At 34.8% G+C, this 22,693-nt stretch overlaps 1 protein-coding gene across 1 annotated transcript in view; it reads left to right on the top strand.

Annotated features, from left to right (window-relative positions):
• The window catches only part of S1P (SITE-1 protease), a 160,102-nt gene that overhangs the window by 4,922 nt on the left and 132,487 nt on the right, over nt 1-22,693 (top strand). Inside the window, exon 2 of the mRNA XM_089786934.1 lies at nt 7,326-7,454. Coding sequence (XP_089643060.1) covers nt 7,326-7,454 — 129 coding nt within the window. The remainder of the gene's footprint in view (nt 1-7,325; nt 7,455-22,693) is intronic.

Raw genomic sequence — 22,693 nt, 5'->3', positions numbered from 1 at the left:
AGGGCACCCAAATCCATAGCTTTTAGATGCTAATTCTCAAGGCTTAAAATAGGAGAAGAGAGCTAAGAAGGCCTTCGTTCTTCATCAAAGACAACGTCAGGATTGAATGTGAGGTGATCAGTGTCTACATCAATCAGGTGATATACTTTGTGGCTTTCATTATATCTTGTGAACATGAGCTTTTTGACTCTTGGAATCCAAACATAAGATGTAGAGCTAAAGATTTTCAGGTGACTGATTTTGGGCTTCTTGGCAGACTAGGCTTCTCTGGAGTCTTCTTTTTAATGACCTGTGTGAGGATGGTTCAGAAGATAGACAACAATGTATATAGCTACTGCCCAGAACTTCTTTCCAATGCTTCTATGTTTCAATGTAGAATGGGCCATGTAAGTGGTTGTGTCATTTCATCCCTCACATTGTTTCTTGTTGAGGGGTGTAAGGTGTGTTAAGTTTAGATTCCATGATGTGCATAGAATTTGGAGAAATTAGAAGAACAAGATTCCCCCACATTATTTGACCTAAGCCTTATGATTTGATTTCCAAGCTCTTTTTCTACCAAGGCCTTAAACAACATAAACATGATAAACACCTCTGATTTTTGTTTGAAAAATACACCCACAAATTTTTACTAACATCATAAACAAATATTTAAAATACCTAGACTCACTAATTGAAGGATTGTTCATTGGTCCACAAACAACAACATGAACTTTTTCTAATACCTTGGAAGCTTGCAAAGTATCACCATCAAAAAAATGGAGTCCAATTTTGCTTTCTATCCCGACAAGCCCAACAAACTCCATGATTTTGAGTTTGAATCTCAGGTATGCTAACAACCAGATCCTCTCGAACTAGCTGATAGAGATAGTGCATGTTTAGATGCCTATATCATTGATGCCAAACGTTGATGATTGAAGAACTTTTGGTTGCCATGGCATGCTACTGACAATCTCTAGCATCAACAATTTTTTAAAGACCATGTTCCTTAGTACCTACAACAGCTGTAATGCAAATCTCTTGATCAGCAGTGCTACAATTTTGCAAACTGAATACCACATCCAGCCGAGAAGTGTGTCTTATAATTTGATTGATACACAGAAGGTTGAGTTCCATGTCTAGATCGTAGTATACATTGAGGAAAATTAAATTCCTCCCACCAGATCAAACTTGCATGTTGCCCTTGCTGATCACAATGTACTCTTCCCCTCTTCCAAAGATCACTGAATCTGTGAAGGGCATGTATTTTGTAACCCAATCCTGCTGATGAATGAAGTGTCGAGAAACACCTGAATCAATATAATGCGCAGAGGACTTAATATGATTTGTTTCTCTTTTAGCCTAAGTTACCGATGCTGGTTCTGATGCTGATGCAGGCGCGAGGTGCTGATGCATGTTTTTTTTTTTTTGGATTTTGGGTGCGTCTATATATATATATATATATGTACAATAATTTATATAGGCAAATCAATGCAAGAAATATATAAAAATAAACCATTCCAAAGCATGATACTTCACCATTGATAGCTCAAATTGAAATAATTAATTAATAAATTACTCAAGTTTAAAATTCCAATGCAATTTGAATTACAAAATCAAAACATAGTTCATGATTTAATGTTGATCAATCAAGAGTCAAGGCTTGAGATTCTCAAATCAAATTCAATCAGTTAGAATCATAAGGATTGTCAAAAAAATCCACATTCTCATCATCTCCTTCTGCTGTAAGACTTGCAAGTTCATTTGAACCAAACATGGTTCCACTTGTGCTAGATGCACCTGCTATGATGCTATCAATATCATCTGTCATTACATTAAGATCCTGAAATGTTACATCCAAGTTTGCACATTTAGGGGCTACATCCCAAAGCTTGGTTGACCCTTCCTTGTATCCATCCTCCTCACATGACAAAAGACACAAGTTAGTATATATATAAACCAAATTTAGTATGTATATAAACCAAATCCTCAGTTTTCTTTGAGTCGACTAGTTGCACTTCACGAAATGGATATAGGAGTATGTACTCCAATTCCGTTTTAGCAGAAGAACTTGCAACTTGGATAGTGTTGTTAAAATTAAACATACAAATAAAAAGCAAATTAAAGAATGTTAAACACTAAATTGTAGAATACAAGTGTTAAACAAAAATAAATAAAAACTTAGCTGTGAGAGGATCTTGATTGCAAGAGGTTGTAGATTCTTGAATGGTTAACCATACATGTACCACCATGTGATAGCTCCCATGTCATTTTGGTCCTTGCATATGGAGTAAGTTGTGATCCTGAAGCAAAGAAGCCAAATTCTAGCCTCACCTTTTTTGTGCATTTCATCATCTGGGAAGAGTCTTGCAAATGCGTTGTAGCACCCAATAGCAACTTTTGATTTGCATATGGTGCTACTCTATCCGACATAGCAAGTACTTTTTGGCTTTAGTGCCTTGGAGATAAGGCATATGCAAGGAGGTGCAATGGGGTAGTCATCTTCTCCCAAAGATGATGATTGATTGCTTCCACCTTATTGCATAAGGCTTTACATCCTGTGGGGTCATTCTCATGTGCTTGTATGGAAAGCTTTACCTTTTCTACCATGGTGTCGATGCCATCGTACACATCCCCCCAGCAAGGTGCATCTGTATCAGCAAAGCGTAGCATAGTCATGATAGACTCGGTGAAATTTAATACAAATTGCACATGCATCCAAGACCAAAGACTAGCCGTTTGGGCTCTCTCTGAATTTGAAGCCTTCCATATACCCCATTGGCTAGAAATGACCGTTTGGCTAAATGCCCCTTGCACGTTGAGGAGTTGTCTCATAACAAAAGTATGAGATGTAAATTTAGTCTCAGCAACATAAGCAAGTTAACAATATGACATTTAATATTGAGCAAAGTTATATATAAGTAATAGTTTGATAATTGAACATGAATATAAAACTTATTCAAATTAAATAAATAAATGAAACTAAGTAATTACAACTTTAAATTTACCTTCAACAACCCCAACTTGGAGAATGATCTGAATATTGATTGTGACAAACATTTGTATCTCCTCTTCCTCTTGGTATATTTGCTTCACCCAATCTATTTGGGTGCCATTTTTGGAGAATGATTTGAATATGGATTGTGACATGTGGTGGTTTGTGACAAACATTTGTATCTCCTCTCCCTCTTGGTATATTTGCTTCACCTAATCTATTTGGGTGCTATTTTTTCTCATGACCAAGTTGAGAGAGTGTACGATGCATGCTATCCAAAAAAATGTTCGTATCCAGACTCAACTAAAGCACTTGCACCCCTACAATTTTTGGCATTATCGTTGACCACTTGGACCACATTCTCACTATCCACCATTCTATTGCTTCAATGAGAATTCTAGAAATGAATTGTGAATCCCGACTTCTCCTTCACAATCAATTGCCCTAAAAAACATTGCCTCTTTGGGGGACATTGCAATCACATAAATCAATGGTCGGTTTCTTGTATCTTTCCATCCATTAGACACAATAGTTATACTAGAAGTTTTTCAAGAAGTTCTAATTGGTTGAAGGGCTTTGTCTATGGTAGAGTAGTATGCACCTTTTCAAACCTAGGACTAGTGTAATTAGCTGCCGCTCTAAGGATGGTTGTGACCATTTCCTTCCAATATGGTGATCTTAAAAAGTTGAAAGGAAGACCATTGACATAAAGGCAACATGCAATTGCTTCATCAACAAGCTCTCTTGCCTCCATTTTGAATGCTTGATTCAACAGACCTCTTTTGTGGGTAATAACTTCTACTTCTTCCTCTTCCTCTTCCAATTGCAAGAATGGATGTTTTGGAGGGCGTAACATGATCGGTGGGCACATTCTCTTTGCTCCTTCCAGAGGAAGGTTGCTACAAACTTATTTCTGATTTGTTCGCTAAACGATCAATAACTTCTTGTATTTTGATAAATCTTGCTAATTGTGCATTGCTCATCCTTTTTCCTTCTTTGCTTCCTTTGCACATTCCTATTCCTTCACAAGTAGGGCCTGTAAAATGAGCTTTGACCCGATTATATGAGTTGTTGAATGGTTTACCATGACATACATTGTATTTCCAAATATATGACCCACCTCTTGAAACCTATGATAATCTTGTGGTATGTCTCCATAATGGAGATGCGAAGTGATCACTCTGTTCACTTTGCCTTGTTGAACTTTGACTACCAGTAGTGGCCATTCTTGCACAATACAAACTATGAATCTAATAAGAAAATAAATACAAATAAATTTGAAATAATTAAATAAACTATGAACATCAAATATACAAGTAGAAAAATACGAAAAAAAAAATTTAAAAAAGATAGCTAAACTTGTTCCTTCATTTCATTAAAAAAGAAAAAAAAGAAAAAAAAAAACTTGTAAAAGTTCTTCTAAAACTTGAAAAATTCATCATCTAAAAAAAATCAGTAAAAGATATCATGTTCAAATGCTTACCTTAGATGCTTAGACGTCCTTTGTAGAAGCTATTAGACACCCTATGAATGATCCGCTTGAAAATAATGACCTTGCTTTTAATATGCCAAAATGGAGACCAAATGAGAAGAGAGCCCAGTTGCAAACAAAATGCGAAGAATGAGCAATGAATGGTCTCTTTTAGGGCCATTTTAGGGTTTAGGAGAGAAAGGAGCAAAAGTAGATTTTAAAAAATGAATTAGACACATGTTTTTTAAAGTCACTTAAGTGTCTGGGCATTCAAAAAGTTGTGGGTGCTCTCCAAATGCGTGCGTGTGTTGTCTGGGTGCTCTTGGAAGCATCCTGTGCACACCCATAGTAGTTGGGAATGCTTCCTGGTGCACCAGTGCAACACCCAAAAGTGCCAGTGCACCAGCACTAGCACTAACTATTTTCCAGGACACACCGGTATCTTAGCATTTAGCCATAAAGGTGTAAAAGGTAGATTCCTTCTGCTTAGTGTGCTCTTCAACATTTGCCTTTTATTGAGACCCTCCTTGATTCTTCTATTTAGAAGTGAAGCAATGCCAACATTATTCTTCATGTGATCATACTCTTGGCAATAATTGCGCAAAATGTTTTTCTTCTTGGAGTTGTCCTAGGGCCCGTGGCTATACAGCCACGAAAATGCACTTCCTTTACATTGCTTTTTCCAACTTTTCAAAAAAATTCTAAGTCCTCTCCTTCGTAAGAAAGTGCATTTTCGTGGCTATATAGATGTTGCTTTGTCCTAGGTGGCCTGAGCTTTGTTGAATGGACTGATTTTTCCCTTTTTCCTTAGCAAAGGGTTTTGTCGTGTAAGGCTTTTCTATGGAGGATGATTTAACACTGCTATCGAATGTTGTCTTTGACAATCTTGTTGCAAAAGGTGCAAATATCTGGAAAATTTAAGTCAACATTACTTGTGGAAATGTTAAGCATCTCAATAAAAGTGTTCATAAGACTTTGGTAGATTCTTCAGAGTGTAAAAGGTAGATTCCTTTTGCTTAGTGTGCTCTACAACATTTGCCTTTTGTTGAGACCCTCCTTGATTCTTTTGTTTAGAAGTGAAGCAATGCCATCATTTTTCTTCATGTGATCATACTCTTGGTAGTAATTGCGCAAAATGTTTTTCTTCTTGGAGTTGTCCTAGGTGGCCTGAGCTTTGTTGAAAGGACTGATTTTTCCCTTTGACCTTAGCCAAGGGTTTTGTTGTGTAAGGCTTGTTCTATGGAGGATGAATTAACATTACTACGAATGGTGTCTCCGACAATCTTGTTGCAAAAGGTGCAAAGATCTGGAAACTTTAAGTCAACATTACTTGTGGAAATGTTGAGCATCTATAAAGTGTTCATAAGACTTTGGTAGACTCTTCAGAGCGATGACAATTATGTTTTTGTAAATCCTTCCATACTGATATTCAAATACAAGACATGGTGCTAGAGAAACTTAACTTTTGAGTATTAGATTGATATTTTAATAGTGCATTTTCGATGGTTTCAAGCTACTTAAACTACTCAAAGAGGGGTAGAAAAACTAGAATAGGGTAAAGCAAAATAAAATAAAATATTGAATTAAAATGTTTATAAATCATTAATTTTTTGACAAAAGTAGGGGTATAGAACTAATGGGAGTATAAGTTCTATTCTTAGTAGCTGGTTTGGATTCTGGTATGGATGCAGGTTTGAGATTTGAGGTTGAATTTCATCCAATTTTTCTTTTTGGGTTGGGTTTGGATTTGTTTTAGGTTTTTTTCATACAGGATTTTTTTTCTAATAGATATATCTATATATATGCAGCAGCAAATAAGTTCATACACAAATGGAGGCAAGAAGTTTTTCTTTTCATTCACAAATGCACAAATGACATATTAAACAACCCTTTTGGTCTTTTACTGATCACTTTTAGGGTTTGAGGATCAAATAGATCTAAGTTGGCCAAAAAATCTTTATGAAAAAGTCTATAAAAGTGATGTTTTCAGTTAAATTCGCCCCAAATTCATTTTGGGTTGCTTTATCCAAATGAAAAAGTCTTCCAAATTTGTCCAAAATTATTACAGGTTTCTTTTGAGAGAATTTGCTTGACTGCAGACTTTTGAACGAATTTGAAATGAATCCAACTTTGCAGCGAACTGAGTTTCAAATTCCACCTTCCAGGAGCAAATCTGATAACTTAGGTTTTATTTCAAAAGCATTGTGCTGTTTCTATCCAGACCCTTCTGTCTTTAAAAAATTCCAGGGTAGCTGAGGTTTAAACTTTCTAATAGTCTATTGAATAACTGTTTTGATAGTCCATAATTGGTTTTTATTCATGTCTTTTGACTCTTATTATTTTCCTTAACCATGAAATGGTTGGCATCATTTTGCTTTTTGTCCATTTATTGATGATTCTGTTTGGAGAGGTAATTGACTTCTTGTACAAAGACAATTTTGTTAATGAAGGAGATATAATGTAGCTTCGTATGCTGCAACATAAACATGAAGCATAAAATGATGTGCTGATCATAGTAATTTGAATTTAGGATATTTGTTTTATGTCTAATATTTATGTTTATGTAGTATTCCTTTTGTGCCCTTTTTTGTCTAGTCTACGCTTCATCATGTAATACGGCAGAATGTTTTTTGTCAAAATTTTTTTCTAGCAAGGAGTTTTAAGGAGTATGAGCGTATTATTTAAGGAAGTGTTGAATTGCCTTTTCAATCTTTTTTGTTATCTTTGCCAGTGGTATACAGTTTTTAGTTGATAAAGCCTTTTGTCTGTTCGATGATCCTATATAAATTTCCATTTTGTCTTCAGTACTAACTTCTTAATTTTATATGATCTGTCTCAACTTTTTCTTTACTCATATTTTTTGTCATTGCCTACATCATGAAGCGTTCACAAATCACTTCGATGTTTGGAGCTGACAAGCTATGGGCAAAAGGATTTACAGGTTCAAAAATAAAGATGGCAGTATTTGATACTGGAATAAGAGCAGACCATCCACACTTTCGAAACATCAAGGTAACATACAATTTTTTCATTCAAGTAGAAACTTATTTGCGTTGGATTTTATTTTAAAATTGTGATGCCAATGCAGGAATCGAAGAGGATGAAAAATATTATAAGAGTTTTGTATCTTTCTAGAAGTTAACTGTTGCATCCCAGTTTCTAGAATTTCTGTTTGTTTTTCTTCATCAAGTGAAGTGGGTTTGTTTTATACCATGGAGATTATTTGGTTTATTCTTATTTTAGTTTTGAGTAGATTGTCAACATAAGTTTAATAAGTAGTTTTCAAGTTTCATCTCTTATCTTATTCCCAATATGCTATTTTATCCATTCCGGCCTTCAACAGCCTGGACCAGGGTCCAATGCATACCCAGTTCGGGTCTTGTTCTGGGTGTTATACGGTTCCAGCTAAATGGACTCAGATTGTCCAGGTTTACTCTGCAGCAATCCCAGGCAAAACCAGGAAGAATCTCATCACGTTTCATAGAAAGAACAAATAAATTGTCCTCACCTCATCACTACAAACACCCTACACCTTGCTGCCATGAATGTCCCTCACATTACTGCTACAAATTCTGTTTCTCTGTTAATGGTGATGACACAATTATAGTTAGGGAGCTGACAAGAAATGTGGTAGAAATACCGTTTCTCTGTTAGTGACGTCTTTACTTCTTCCAAGGATGGATGATAATTATGTTTAAAAAAATGATATTTTAGTGATGTTATTCTCTGCTGCATTTTCTGCATATACCTAGATATGATTTGCTTTGACAAGGTTGTGTAAAATCATTCACAGTACTCAAGTAGCTCTAGCGCCTTATTGTTTATCAACCATGGCATTAGGAGATAGTGCTAGGGCATAAATATTCACCATTTATTAAAATTGCCCCCTTCACCCCCCATGTTTCTATTACTTAGGTCCCTGCAGACTTACTTAACATCTGCTCATTATTATTGTATTACTGCACAGGCTTATTGTGTTTTTTGTGTGTACGTGTGTATATTTATATTTTATATTCATAATCTGTAATATATATTAGAATATTATTAGTATCTTTGGTTCTTGCTATATTTAGCTTGTTATTCTAGAAGCTTAGAGGTTATTTAGGCTTTATTTTTAGTTATCTTAATCTGGTCCAGTTTTAGACGTTGTCTTTATTTAGACAACTTTGCTTTTTAGTTTATACTTTCTATTGTAGTTTGCAGACTTGGACTCAAAGACAACTTTGCTTTTTAGTTTATACTTTCTATTGTAGTTTGCAGACTTGGACTCAAAGAGTACTCTACGAGCCCAAAATTCTGAACTCGAAGAAAACTCCACAAAAACTTGGCAATTTAGAAAGAACTAAAAGTTAAAATCTCTTAAAGAAACATATTTGTTTGGTAAAATTCAACTACAAAATGTATTAAATTAAAAATTGACATCTTTGAATAGAAAATGCATGGTTTTGTATCAAAAACAGCATGTGAAAAGCACATTTTAACCAGCACTTTAACACCATCGACATTTTTACTCATGATTTTTTTGTCTATAAAAACGTGAGAAACTTGTGAGTACTTGCCTAAGAAAAATATAAAGTACTTGGCAGCTCGGGGAGTATCTAGAGAGTTCGCAAACTAAGTTTTTTTGGTGGCATTCTGTAAACTTTATATATTTTGTGTATTGGTTAATACTATCATTCATTTCTTTAAGTTCCACGGTATCAAAGTGGGTTTGGGTATGTCTACCTTACGGAAGGACCTTGGATTATGAACTTATTTTATAGACCTCACAACACTATAAGGCGTTCATCCGATTTTCCAAAGACAAGACCCATGTTGCACTTAACAGGGCAAGTCTTTGATAAGTAGGAGATAATTTCCACGGCAAATCAAATTGTAATATTGCAAGTCTTTGTCAAAATTTTTGATCTTCTTTGCACAAAAAATGTTCTTGCACCTAGTCATGAGTTTGAGTTGGAATGAATTACTCAGAACATTTTCTATTTTTTCATGAAAATCATGTCGATGTTTGTAGCTGTAGGAGAGATCTAGGTTACTTGCATGGTGCTCTTTCATATACACGTGTTTGGAAATATGAAAAACCATGCAAGATATGAAGAGACATGCACTTGGAGATATGAAGAGACTAGCATTTGGAAAATGAAGCGACCTTTGGTTATGATATGAAGAGTCTCTCAATGCAAGATATAAATGATTGCTTTGTGTGATGAGTGTTGTATTCAGTTAGAAGCATTGTACTTAAACCTCTATTATTTAATAGAAGAGAAATGTTTTTGGTGTGGTAGGGTTTTCTCCTCAAGTTGGAGCCTTTTCCTAGGGTAAATTGTTGTCTTAGTGTTCTTTATTTGTTTATTGCTGTTTATTTCTGGTTCAATAATTAACATGGTATTGGAGCATGTTAGATAACAACAAATAAGGGAGTTCCTCTTATTCATTAGTTCATGTATCTGTTGCTGATTACCATGAGTATTTTGTAGGCAATCTGTATGTGTTGAATTATAGCTTCTATAGAGATCATATTTACCTGAAATGATTGCTGAGAGATCTCTGAGATTCTTCTACTTTGCCTTGCTCTCTGTGAGTACTATGGCCTTGTGGTGGCATCTCTGTATCTGCCTTTGTTTCATTGTTGATGGCGATCAGTGTTGTATCTTTGTATGTTTGGCCTTCTTTGATGAAGTTTCTTTGCTGGTATCATGAGTGCATATGATGAGGCATGCTCGTCTGTTGGCATTTATGGCTGCTGCTTGTATTATTGTAATGGTGAACATCCTAGTTACACAGTGTGTGTACAGATTTATTGAAATGAAGATTTTGCTTTGGCTTCTTCATCATTACTGTTTGTCATTTTTGTGGCATTGACTATGGAGCTAGAGGCTCAGGTGACTCAATTGAAGGTTCTGTTGCTCATGGGATCCAACTATCACCTGGAGGGTGTTATTCTTTGGCACTGTCTATACAGGGACCAAAATGCACTTTTATTAATTAATTATAAATTTATATATGAATGTTCATTTGTTAAAAAATACAAACAAATTGTTTATGAGGTGCATTTTGGCCCCTCCATAGCCAAAACCTTATTCTTTGACTGCAATAAAGACAAATATTTTATGATTATACCTTTGAGTATATCCCATAGACCTTTTTTTTTTTTTTTTTTTGATGGAGGGTTCAGCCCAGCGAGGCAGCCCAGTGAGGCACGAACCCTGCGAGCTACCAACCAGCGAAGGCCACTAGACGTTTTAGAAACCCAATACGGGCGCACTCGTGCTTGAAACCTCTTCGGCTTAGAGCCAAGGACTGATGAGTATCCACACTGTCAAATTTGCCCGGGGCGCGATCCTGGTCTCATCCCTTATGATGTCTTTGGGCCTTGCACTCAGCAAGACTTGATCTCTGGTGGGCTCTTTGTGAGCCATTCAACTTCCCCAGTAGACCAAGGGCCCATAGACCCTTTTCAGTAAGGTTCAATTGCAGATAAATTTGCCACATGTCGATCTCTGAACCATATTTTTTTTTCTATCAATTCATTGTTTTTCCCTATTCAAAAGAACTATTTGAATCCCCCCCTTCCTGAGTGGATTTCGCATACAAGCGATAATGCATCTATTCATAACCGAGGCAATTTTTATCAATAATTTTTGACACTTTCTTAATACACTTTTGTATTTTGACATTACAAATAGTATTCTATATAAAGAAACCCTATTTGAAATAACATAACATAACCTGGACATACTTTGAATTACATTGATAATAACCATGAATATTTGATAGAAAAAAACTTATCTCTAAATCATGGGATATGCTCAAAAGGACGATAAAAACTCAAGAAATCAATTGCAGCAATTGGCCTCCCATCTTTTAAGATGCTTTGAAAGCATATTTCCAAGGCGCTTGTTAGTGGACAGTGTTTTATCTACTGACAAATGAAAATGAGATGAAAATGGTTGACCATGTCTAAAATGCAAAGAGGATAACTCATAATGAAAACTGCCAAGTCCGAAAGAAATAACATAAATTGTTGCAGCCTAGAAATACAAGGTTAGCTATAAATATCTGCAATGCATTGGAACAACATCCAAGAGTCACACTTATACCCTGCTAACCACACTGAATCAGATAGGAAATATGCCCAGCATGCTTCTACTACAGTAAATACAAGATCGGTAGACTTCAATCCCTGAATTTCAAAAGAAAGCAGCCTATATTTATGAAGAATGGAGATGATGCAAACATGCTAATCCATTACAGATACTAAGGAAAGATCCAATTTTTGTCCTGTCAGTTGACTATCAGGATATGAACCAGTCAACCAACAAACAGATTTGACAATGGTATGATAATGATGTAGACTGCAAATCTAAGCTATCCATGACAGGGTCATTGCTATAGGAATGGGAGAATCGAAAGAGTGATGACAACAAATTGATCCTTGGATCTGCTAGAGAGAAATGGAGCCTCGGATCCTTTCAATTATCGTTCTTGCATTTGCAACTATCGCTGGTCGGAGAGTGAAATCCTTCAATTAAGGTAGATGTCAATATTCACATGCAGGCTTTGCATTTTGGCAACAAAACAAAATATTGGAGTGCTCACAATGGAAAAAGATCAGAAAATAATAGGCATAGGATCTGCATATGTTCTGATACCATATAATAAATATGGCAAAGATAAAAACTAGAATTAGTAAAGACAAACTAAAACATGCTCCTTCCCACTTCATTCATTCAATTGATTACATACTTGTAGGAGTTTGTGTTTTTGCATTATAGGAACCATAGTTGAAAAAGTTGGACTCAGCAATAACTTGGCCGACCCAAAATTTTTGGAAAACTCGTAATTGCCAAAAACTCGGCAATAAATCTGCACTTTTATCGAACATTTGAAAATATATAATTTCTAAAAATATTCTTAGAAACCCCAAACTTAAAACACCAAATTTGTAGAACATATACTAATTTGAGATTTCCATCATATATCAATCAAGGTTTTGAGTTAAATTCATTATTAGTATTTTATTTTATCTTCAATAAATCAGTTTGTTTTTCATTTGTATTTTATTTACTAAGTACATTTGTCATCTACATAAAATTTATTTGATGAATCAAAATACTAATAATAGTTAATTTATTTTGTATTATATGAAATTATTATTATACAAAAGTATTAAAATACTAAATTATGAATCTATTAAATACTAAATTAGTAAATACATTTACATATAATTTTTATACATTAATACATTTACAATTTCTATAATTTGCAAAGATACTAAAATATATTAGTAAATATATTTTTTTTTAATAAACCATTTTATTAAAGCACATTTACATAAGAATCATGATTTATATTTATATGTATTTTACTAAGATTTCTAAAATATATTCCCAAACTTTATATTACAATCTTATTAAAATATATTTACATTTAACTATAAATTCCTAAGATTACTAAACTATATTAGGAAATATATTTACATTAATACAAAATATATTTACATTAATACAAAAGACATTTACATTTATATTATTATATAATAATATATTACAAATTACAAAATACAAGGTATACGAAACATTTACAATAAAACATAAATTAGTTGGGTCAGGAGATTGGGAAAAGTCATTGCAGTTACAGTCTTTGAAGAATTGGTTGCTAAATGAAGACAAATGACAAACCACCGAATGGAGACAAATGACACGCCATTGAATGAAGTCTCTGTAGAAATTGTCGAATGAAGAAATATTTGCCATAGCCTGAATGAAGAAATAGTCATCGATGATATGAAGACAAACCACTACTAAAATATTTATTAAAACCCTAAATGCAAAAGATGATTCTCGGACTTTGTCAACGATTTTTTTGACAATTTTATGACTTTATCGACGAGACTTATGGGAAAATGTCGCAGCAATATTTGATTAAATCCGTTGCTGTAATATATTGTGATTATATCTTGAGCTTTTTTTATGCGATATATCGCGAGTCAGGGAATATATTGCTGATTTTTTCAACTATGATAGGAACAACTCACTAAATATTAAAGTTGTTTATACAACTCAAATAAACATCCTCTTGTACAATGCTATAATTCTACATATGATTAACAAACCTAACATATAATTTTATATTACTAACAAACATAATTAGTACGTGAATTATTACTTTACCTCTTAGTTATAGGATGCGCTTGGTTGGAACCTGGCTGTAGAAGCGAATGCTTCGCAATGCAGATGTGGGTGTAAAATCTTTGTGCACACCTGGGAGGTTTCTTAACTAATCTCCTCAATCACTTTGAGTTTAGTGTGATTCACATCCTTGGCATGAATCTGTTTATTTTTTGTGTATACACTCTTTGATGAAATATAGCTCCTAATGACTATAGAGATGACACTGATAAGTTTCTTGAATTACATTTACAAGCTCCACTATAATTTATGCGATAGTCTTGTTTTTCTTGCTCAGTAAAAGGCCTTAGCCATATATTGTTTTATTAATAATAAAATGATTCTTACACTCTCTGTTCTGTGCACACTGGTAGGAAAGGATAGAGTGAAGAAAACCTCCAGCTGCTCAGGACTTATTCATTCCTGAAACCATATACAAAAATGAAACTACTTTGGACTAGCGGGAAAAGGAGGTCATGGACCTTAATACATATCTAGTAAGAAATGAGTTTCAAAAATAAGAAAGCTTTAGAACTCGCCCTAGACCCGTCGGTGCAGTAGGAGACATCAAAATGCTCCTTTACATGTCCAAGATTAAAGAATAATCTACATCTATAGGGTCTAGCTGACCTAAATCTATAAAGAAAATACTTTACAAAATCCTAGATATAGCTTTCATACTGTGGCTACTATAATGGCATTGAGTTAAGCCTAAAAACATTAAATCTATCACTTCTGCCATGCCATATGTTAGGCGATACATAATAAACAAATTTGATCATTGTTTTAATCAATTGTCAAATAAATGAAGCACACTCGCAATAGATTCTAATGTGTCTAATCTATCTTATCTTAGAAGCACACCTACTCATTAATTCATGATGTAAGATCCTAGAAAATCAATTAAGCTCATAAGAGTAAACCCATCGACTGGAGAGTAAGGCAAGAAAGTAAGTTAGTCATTGCCAAGTCAAAATCATTATCTCGCCCCAAAAGGAAATTTCTCTTTCTGTAGGTTTCATGCAGATAGGTTTATCCATCACAACTAGAGCTAGATGCTCTCGGAGTTGCGAAGGATAAAGAAGGACAAGCCCACAAGTTTCTTATTAATAAGTGCTCTAATTTGCAAATCCTATCCAATAATGGCCCAAACGTGCTGCTATGATGAAAAATCCCTCTGAGGCTTACTATAATCTCTACTATTTGTCCTAACTACGACCATGTAAGTTCCTATAATCCTTGCTAGGTAATAATGAGACAATGTAGGTACCATGGATCCCCAAGATGGGGAAAATTAAAATCATGCTTAAATCATCCTTTAGTTTTCCCAAAATCTATGTGTTTATAGTGATGACTCAAATGATAATATGATGAGCTATTTCTGGACCGCATGACATAGAGAGGATAAAAGATCCTTGTGGCCTTAAACCACCTAAAATAATGTAACCTGGAAAAACTAAACATATACTCTCCTCTACATTACCCCTATCTTATGCAATATCTTGCGACACATTTCGAAGTCTGAATTCCTTTACTTCCCCATCAGCTCCTAGCTTAGCCAGATTATCAGCTAGAGAATTTACCTTTTTGATAAATATGGTTGATGGCAACATGTTTAAATAATTTAATTATTTCTAAACTCTGTTCAATAAGACCATTGAGTTTCCAATTGGACATATAAAAAAAAGACCATTGAGTTTCCAATTGGAGGTTTTACCTTTTCTTACAACATTAATTACTATAGCTGATTCCCCTTTAATCTCCAATCTCGAAATGTTCAACTTCTTGCACAGTCTCAAACCTTCCAATATGGCTGAAATTTTTGCTACATTGTTTGAGGTTACACCCAAAGGTTCAACTAGTTCAACTACTAGTTCCCCTCTATGATTATGTAAAGAACACTCAATATCCACTATCCTGGTGTTTCCTCTAGAAGCCCTATCAAAGTTTAGCTTAAACCATCCTTCCTTTGGCGACCTCCATCTACACTCGTCTTAATTTCATTGAAAGGTTAGGACCATTAGATACATGAAAATTGTTATCGTTTAAGTAAATCTTCTTGTTGCTAGAAGTATTTTTCCTTGATTCTCTTCCTTATTATGTCTATAGATATATAGTCATCATAAGGGAGGGGGGCATACATATGCCCTCCTTGCACTGTAGTTTTCTTTTTATGCACTTTTACTTTTACATTGTAACATGCCACTCCCTAATGGGTAAAAGTGACACTTCCCCATCCTACAGAAACACATTTACACGTACAGAGACTTATTTCTATGAATAACAGACTGTTCTCTATCGACAAAGAGCACAAACATATTTACACTTTGTGGTGATACCAAGGAATTGATCCATGAGTGTACAGATACATACATACACATGTATGCAAAAGTTGTCGATAGGTGCATAAGATTGAATACTAGGCACACAAACCTGTTAGACCATTTGATCTTGCTTTTTTCTTTTTCTTTTTTTGGTTCACAGTAAGGCACACAAACCTTGCTGGGCAAGAGAATCACCTTCTCTCTCTCTCTTTTGCTTTCATGCTAGTAGGATGGAATCATGAGGGGTATCATCTTTTGTGATGCTCTTGCCTCTCCTATGTAATCTTCTATGCATTGTAATAGCCTTTCAAATATGATAATAGTGGGTGAGACATTTCTTTAGCTAAGGTCTCTTTCACTAGTTGATTTGGGTATGAACTCTTTTGTGTCTTTTGATTTTGTTGTTTTAATTTTTCCTTTGTTTTTATGCTCTTATGCTTGGGAATGGAGTTAGGATCCTAGGTTTGGGGGCTTATGTCGTTAAGCTTGGTGATGTTCTATTTCTTTGTAATCCGCCTCTTCATCTCTTCTCTTCTTCTTCCTTTATTGAGAGTATGACTTACTTCATACTTCTGCTAAAGTGGGGGCTAAATGTACTATTATAAAATGGAAGTGCTTAATTTTAAGACCTTTTAGCCCTCCTTAGTGTGGTGTGGTTTTTATACTGGCCTTTTAGGTGCTATTTTATTTCCTTTTTGGTCATATCTTCCGTCACTTTTTTGTGTTTCCAAAATCTTTTTGCACTTTCTCCAATACCTCTGGGTCCCTTTCGTTGACACACCCTTAGGTACAGGTCGACCTATATCGAGAGGGAGTTAGGTCCTTTGTGTTTAAATTGTTTTATTCTGCTCCTCAGTTAGCTTGCTTTGTTTTCAATCTTGAAAACTAGTATATAAGGAGGCCTGGGGCATTTCATTTTCATCCACAAACTATCCATCCACACATAAGCAATCAAGATCAAGCGTACACGCATACATGAGACATCAAGCAAGCTTTCCTCAAAGATTCCAAAATCAAGCATTTCCTTCTTGTATCAAACTTCTTACTTTAATGTGGTAAGTGGAGTTTGGATTCCTAAAAGTGTTAGGATTAACCATAGACAAAAATAACAGTTATATGCAAATATAACCGGTATCAGAAAATAATAGATCGCACAAAAGAGAACACAAAACACAAGGATTTAACGTGGTTCACCCAATCCCTGGGCTATGTCCACCAACAACAAGTCCAATATTATTATCCAGTGATTGTAATTTGCAATCCTTTATAGCTCAATACGGCTACAAGAAACTACAATCTCATCATACATTATGAAATCCCTAACCCTAATCCATTTTATACAAGCTTTTACCGCTTACAAAATTAGGGCTAGAATAAGTCGTCCAATAGAAAAATAATAGTCGAGGCTTTTTACAATAGTAGAGCCATTTTTTGGCTTTAGGGACGTTGCCTCCCAAAACCCTCGTGGAGGCATTGCCCCTCGATCCCACCCTGTACTGCAACAAGGAGCGCACCTACAAGGGCCATTGCCCCTTGACCCTGTCCTGCCCCAAACCCCCATAGAAATAATTTGGGGGGAAACTGTGCCGAATAAACCTTCGAGTCTGATTAGGCTCCACATCACAACAAGAAGGAGATCTTCCATTCATTCGTTCGAGTTCTTTTATTCTTCATCAAGGCATGTCACAAACATTCCCTTTCATGAGGTATTGACTTCTATAATTTCCTTTTGGTTTCTTTGTGTCAAGGCTATTACATTTGCATACATGATCACATACTAAATTCAATTACATCTACAAAGGTAATTGTGTTTCTCATTGTTTCTAAAGCTCCGCTGCTTGCTAGCATTTCCTTTATCGTCTTCTACATTTCAATTTCAAGGTTATGCCTTTATTAAACAAATAAAACCCATTTTTATTCTGTAAGAATATGGTATCCAAATTGTGATTTTGGATCTAGGAAAAAGTCTAGGTCTACTTGGCTTGTGTACTCGAGGAACATGTCTATTATCTTGTAAACCTACCGGTAGACATCACCCAAATTGACTTGTAGCTGGAAATCTGAGGTTTTTGGGGTTTTCGAGGTGTTTTGTTAGATTAAAGATCCACAATTAGATTCTCAATTATAGTTTCAGATCTGCAATTTTCAGAGCAAAAATATATTTTCCCTTACATATTTTAAGGTCAGATTTCTACTCTTCCTTTGATCTTTTATCATAGACATATTTTCATGTTTTCATTGGGTTGATTGCAGACTTGCTTCTCCTAGGTCTATTTTATCTTTGTCGTTTAATCAATTGGTTCAATTTACATTCACATTGCATATCTTAAGGTTAATGAACATTGCATGAAAGAGGACTTGCTTGCGTACTTCCTTAGTATAATTTGGGTTTAGTATTGGCATCCCATTGTCCCATTCGAGTTTTGCTAATCTAACTTGAGTTATATTGAGAGTTATGTTTGGAAGCCCCCCTTTCTCTTGTATTTTAGTGTTTGTGAAGTGGAAGACTTATTTGATACACATCTACTTGAGTGCTTCCATTTGTTCACTAAACTCTTGTATCTAAAGAGCTTAGCCTGTTTGAGACTAAGGTTTCTAACATTCTCTGAACTAGCTTCGATCCCAAAGCTAGAATTGATCTGTGATGTTTTTGAGATTTGCTTATCTTCTTTATATCTACATAACTTGTCCCATGCAATAGACACTCATCCCTTCTTTGCTGAACCTTGCCAATTGTTTTTCCTAAATTTCTCAATAATTTTAGTACTCACATCCAAAGGAATCTTCAAGCAGATAATCTAATACATAGGAAAAGAGAAGAGAACTAATTATAACATAGTTAACCTTCCGGCTGAGGACAACCACTCGCCTTTCCAAGATTCTACTTTCTCATCAATTTTTCATTAACAATACTACTCCAGAGGTGATTGCTTCTAGATCTTTTATCCAATCCCAAATATTTGTTAGGGAGGTTCCCTTTTCTGAAGTTCAAGATATGATGAATCTCTTCTGTACTATAATTAGAAGTATTAAAAAAGAAAATGTTCGATTTATCTTTAGTTAACGTGTGACTAGATGCTAAAGAATAAGCCTCCAAGGCTGTCTTAATATTCCTATTCTCTTGTACATTTGCCTTATCATACAACATTGTATCATCTACAAGTTGTTGATGAGTCGTTGGTTTCAATTTGCTGGTTATCAACCTTTAATCCCCCTTCTTTTTCTAGCCTTGGAAAATGATTGGCCTAATGATTTTGCCATGATAATAAACATAAATGGGGATAGGGGGTCACCCTATTTAAGGCCTCTGGAGATATCAAAGTAACCCTCCAAAGTGTAATTAAAATTGATATGTTTGGGGTCGAGATACATTTATAGACAAGGTTAATCTGTTGCATTGAATAACCAATGGCTTTAAGGCACCTATAGAGCAATCTTTAGTCTACTTTATTGTAAGTCTTTTTAATATCTAACTTAATAAGCATACGAGGTTCATTATCATGTTGCACCCAATGAATGACTTCTTGAGCTATTATTAGCCCATCTAAAATTGACCTCCCTGGGACAAAGCCATTTTGCTCATCAAAGATAATCAGAGGAAGAAATCGTTTGATTCTATTGGCCATAGATTTGGTTAGGATTTTATTTAAAGTATTACTAAGGCAGATAGGTCTGTGGTTATTCCACGTGCTAGCCTATTCCTCCGAGATGAGGGCTACTAGAGTATTGTTTACAAGAGTTTACCAAAATTCCTAATACTCTTGATAACCTCTGTTACTTTCTAGCCTAAGAATAACCAACATATTTGATAAAAGAAGGCTAGAAAGTAGAAACTCATCCAGTCCTGGGGACTTATCAGGGTGTTGCTGTCTCAACTTCTTCCATTGTGAATATTCCATTCAGAAACATAGTATGGCTGTCATCAAGAATTATTGGAATACAATTGATAATAGTATCTTGAGCATCCTTCCAGGACCTTTACCAATTGTTTAATACATCCTTAAAATATTAATTGCTTCTTCCATTAACCCCTCAGGATCTCATCTCAGTCCCATCCTCCCTCTTGATAGACTTAATCAGGTTCATGTACCTTTGGCTTTTGGTACTATTATGGAAAAACTTAGTATTCTTGTCTCTTTCCTCTAGCCAAATCTCCCTAGACTTTTCTCTCCAAAATATCCTTCTTTTGCCATTGTCTCCGTGATTCCTAAGTAACTCTCTCTTTTATGTAGCTTATCTAATCCATCCCTTCCTGAAGAACCTTCTCTTTTAGGTCCTTTAATCCCTTCTCTATCTGTGTTTTTGTATAAAAAATATTGCTAAAATGGTCCTTATTCCTTATGCAATAGTCTTATGGATGACTTTAGAAAGCAGTTCTCCCTAAAAATCTTCTCGTGCCTCCCCCTATCTCAGTTTCCTTTATACCTTTACCTTCTAAAAATCATGTCCCTTTGGAAGATTATATTATTTGATTAACAATAAATAAATTGTATTATTGATAATATATATTATATTATATTAATGATAGACTATAATATATTGTTTGTTTATATTATAATTCGATTATTTATTATTTATATTTTGATATTATTAATTATTTAATAAAATTTGATTATTTAAGTATTACTTATTATTAAATCTTATTTTAAAATGGGGACATAACAATTAGTCTGTGTACCAAAGCTTTTTTTTTTTTTACTTAATATTGTATAGAAATGTAAATGTGAAGTATCAATTGGCATTTAATATTTATCTTGATCAATGATGAAGTGTCATACTATTCAATGATTTAATTCTGTATATTTCTTGCATTTCTTTGGCTGTGTGTTTATCTATCTAATTATCTATGATTATATATAGACACACCCAAACGCATCCAAAACTCTGAATAAAAAATTCAAGCATCTGTGCACCAGATTCACTTGAATTGGCAACTTAACTTTACCTCACACACTCTTATCCCATATGACCACTAACATGAAATCCTAAGAGTAGATTCCATGCTGTGAAAACACGCCTCAGGCAGACTTTTGTGTGGGCTTATATACTGTGAGTATTATTTAAAGAGATGATTTTATTGGATGAGAGAACTCTTGAATGAATTGCTTCTGAGGACCTCATGTTGCGTAAACAGTCTAGGAGAACATGGTCTTGTGTGCTCGAAAGGAGATGATTTTGTGGGTCACAATTCACACATAGTGATAACCTTAGTTTTAAAATTGCCGACCCATTGAAAACTCCTAATGTCTGAATTTGACCTGGACTTGGTGATGTGGCAGGCACATTTCTGAACATTAATAAACATGTAAATTTGTAAAATAATCTTAAAAAACAAAACAAAACATGTGCTACGTAAAGCTAGAAGCAGTATTTTCTTCATATATATATATGTGTGTATTTATATATATCAATATCAAAAAGTGCATTTAATGCATATCATAGTTTTGTATAATTATAATTTATAACATTGATATTAGTATTTTTACAAGTTTCATATGTGGGAAACATAGGCCCAAGAAAAATCTAATTTTTGCTTTTCATAACCAAAGTAGGGTTTTGTGGGCAGGCTCCTTTGAGGGATTTGGGGTTCACTAAAATCACTTGAATCTTCAGACTCGTGAGTTTATCAGGGGAAAATTTACTCTCTTACGAGAAGGAGAGCTTTGAGTTGCCTAGCTAATGGGTACCAGGTACAGCAAGGAGATTGCGTTCTCAGAAAAGGAACTGCTTTTGCAGCCAGATGAATAATATATGTTCAAGAAATATATTTGCAGAAAAATGAAATTAAGTTGTCACAGTAAATTAGTTTCTTATGCAGCCAGTGAAAAGCCTTGTTCAACAGCTAGGATCTCCTGTAGCAATTAAAATATCTCATGCAATAATTAGGATCCTAGGGAATTCCAGTTTGTTCTTGATTCTGCTTCAAATTTGTTGAATTTCATTAATCAATTGCGAATGCTGCGTGAGGAGACGGCATGGTCAGAATTGCTTAGGAATACCAAAAGGTCATGCTTTGCAATGTTTTTGCTGCATTTTTCCTGCTTCTTGCTGTCTACCTCTGTACAGTGAGTTTATGTGGCACTCGCTTGGTACTTCGGTGAATCAGCAGTGCAAACTTGCAAAATGTAAAATTTCCTGTGAGTACTCAATGAGTTTTAAAAATATGGTAGTAACAGTTATGAAGAAAATGCTCGTGGGTTTTCACTACTGAATGTAGCCCCATGGACACTCATTGTAAAGGGCAGCACCACGAGGCGCCATATTGTGGCATTGTAGAGATATTGTGCCTAAATCATATGTCTTATTCTTTCCAGAAATACTTCAAATGAAAATATTGTGCATGACAAGTATAACATGATTCATTGGAGAGCATTGTGGACATGTTGGACTTAATTGTGGATGATGGTGAACAATCTTTCAATGTTCAGAGGAGAAACTGATTCCCCTTTCTATCATGTGAGGTTTCATTTGATATTGAGGATTCTATTTAAAAGCCAATAATTTCTCAAAAGGGATTAAAATATTGTGAATTTAATGTCACCGAGGATAATCGGAGACTAAGAAGGCTGTGCTCTGTGAAAGAGTTCTGAACACGTAAAGTTTTGAAGCGTGTTTCTATTAATCTGTTTATTGTCTGTGTGTGCAGTTCTTCAGTGCCAATAAAGTTACTGCTATTGCAAGGTATGATGTTTGGCTTCTATCTTATGTTCATGCTCTATGGACTTGCTGAGAGATTGATATTCGCTTATCTGATCGT

This window comes from Cupressus sempervirens, chromosome 6 (assembly GCF_028749045.1).
Source record: "Cupressus sempervirens isolate cs-2001-9-10 chromosome 6, ASM2874904v1, whole genome shotgun sequence".
Classification (NCBI taxonomy): Eukaryota; Viridiplantae; Streptophyta; class Pinopsida; order Cupressales; family Cupressaceae; genus Cupressus; species Cupressus sempervirens.
This window is presented reverse-complemented; position numbering and strand designations above follow the sequence as displayed.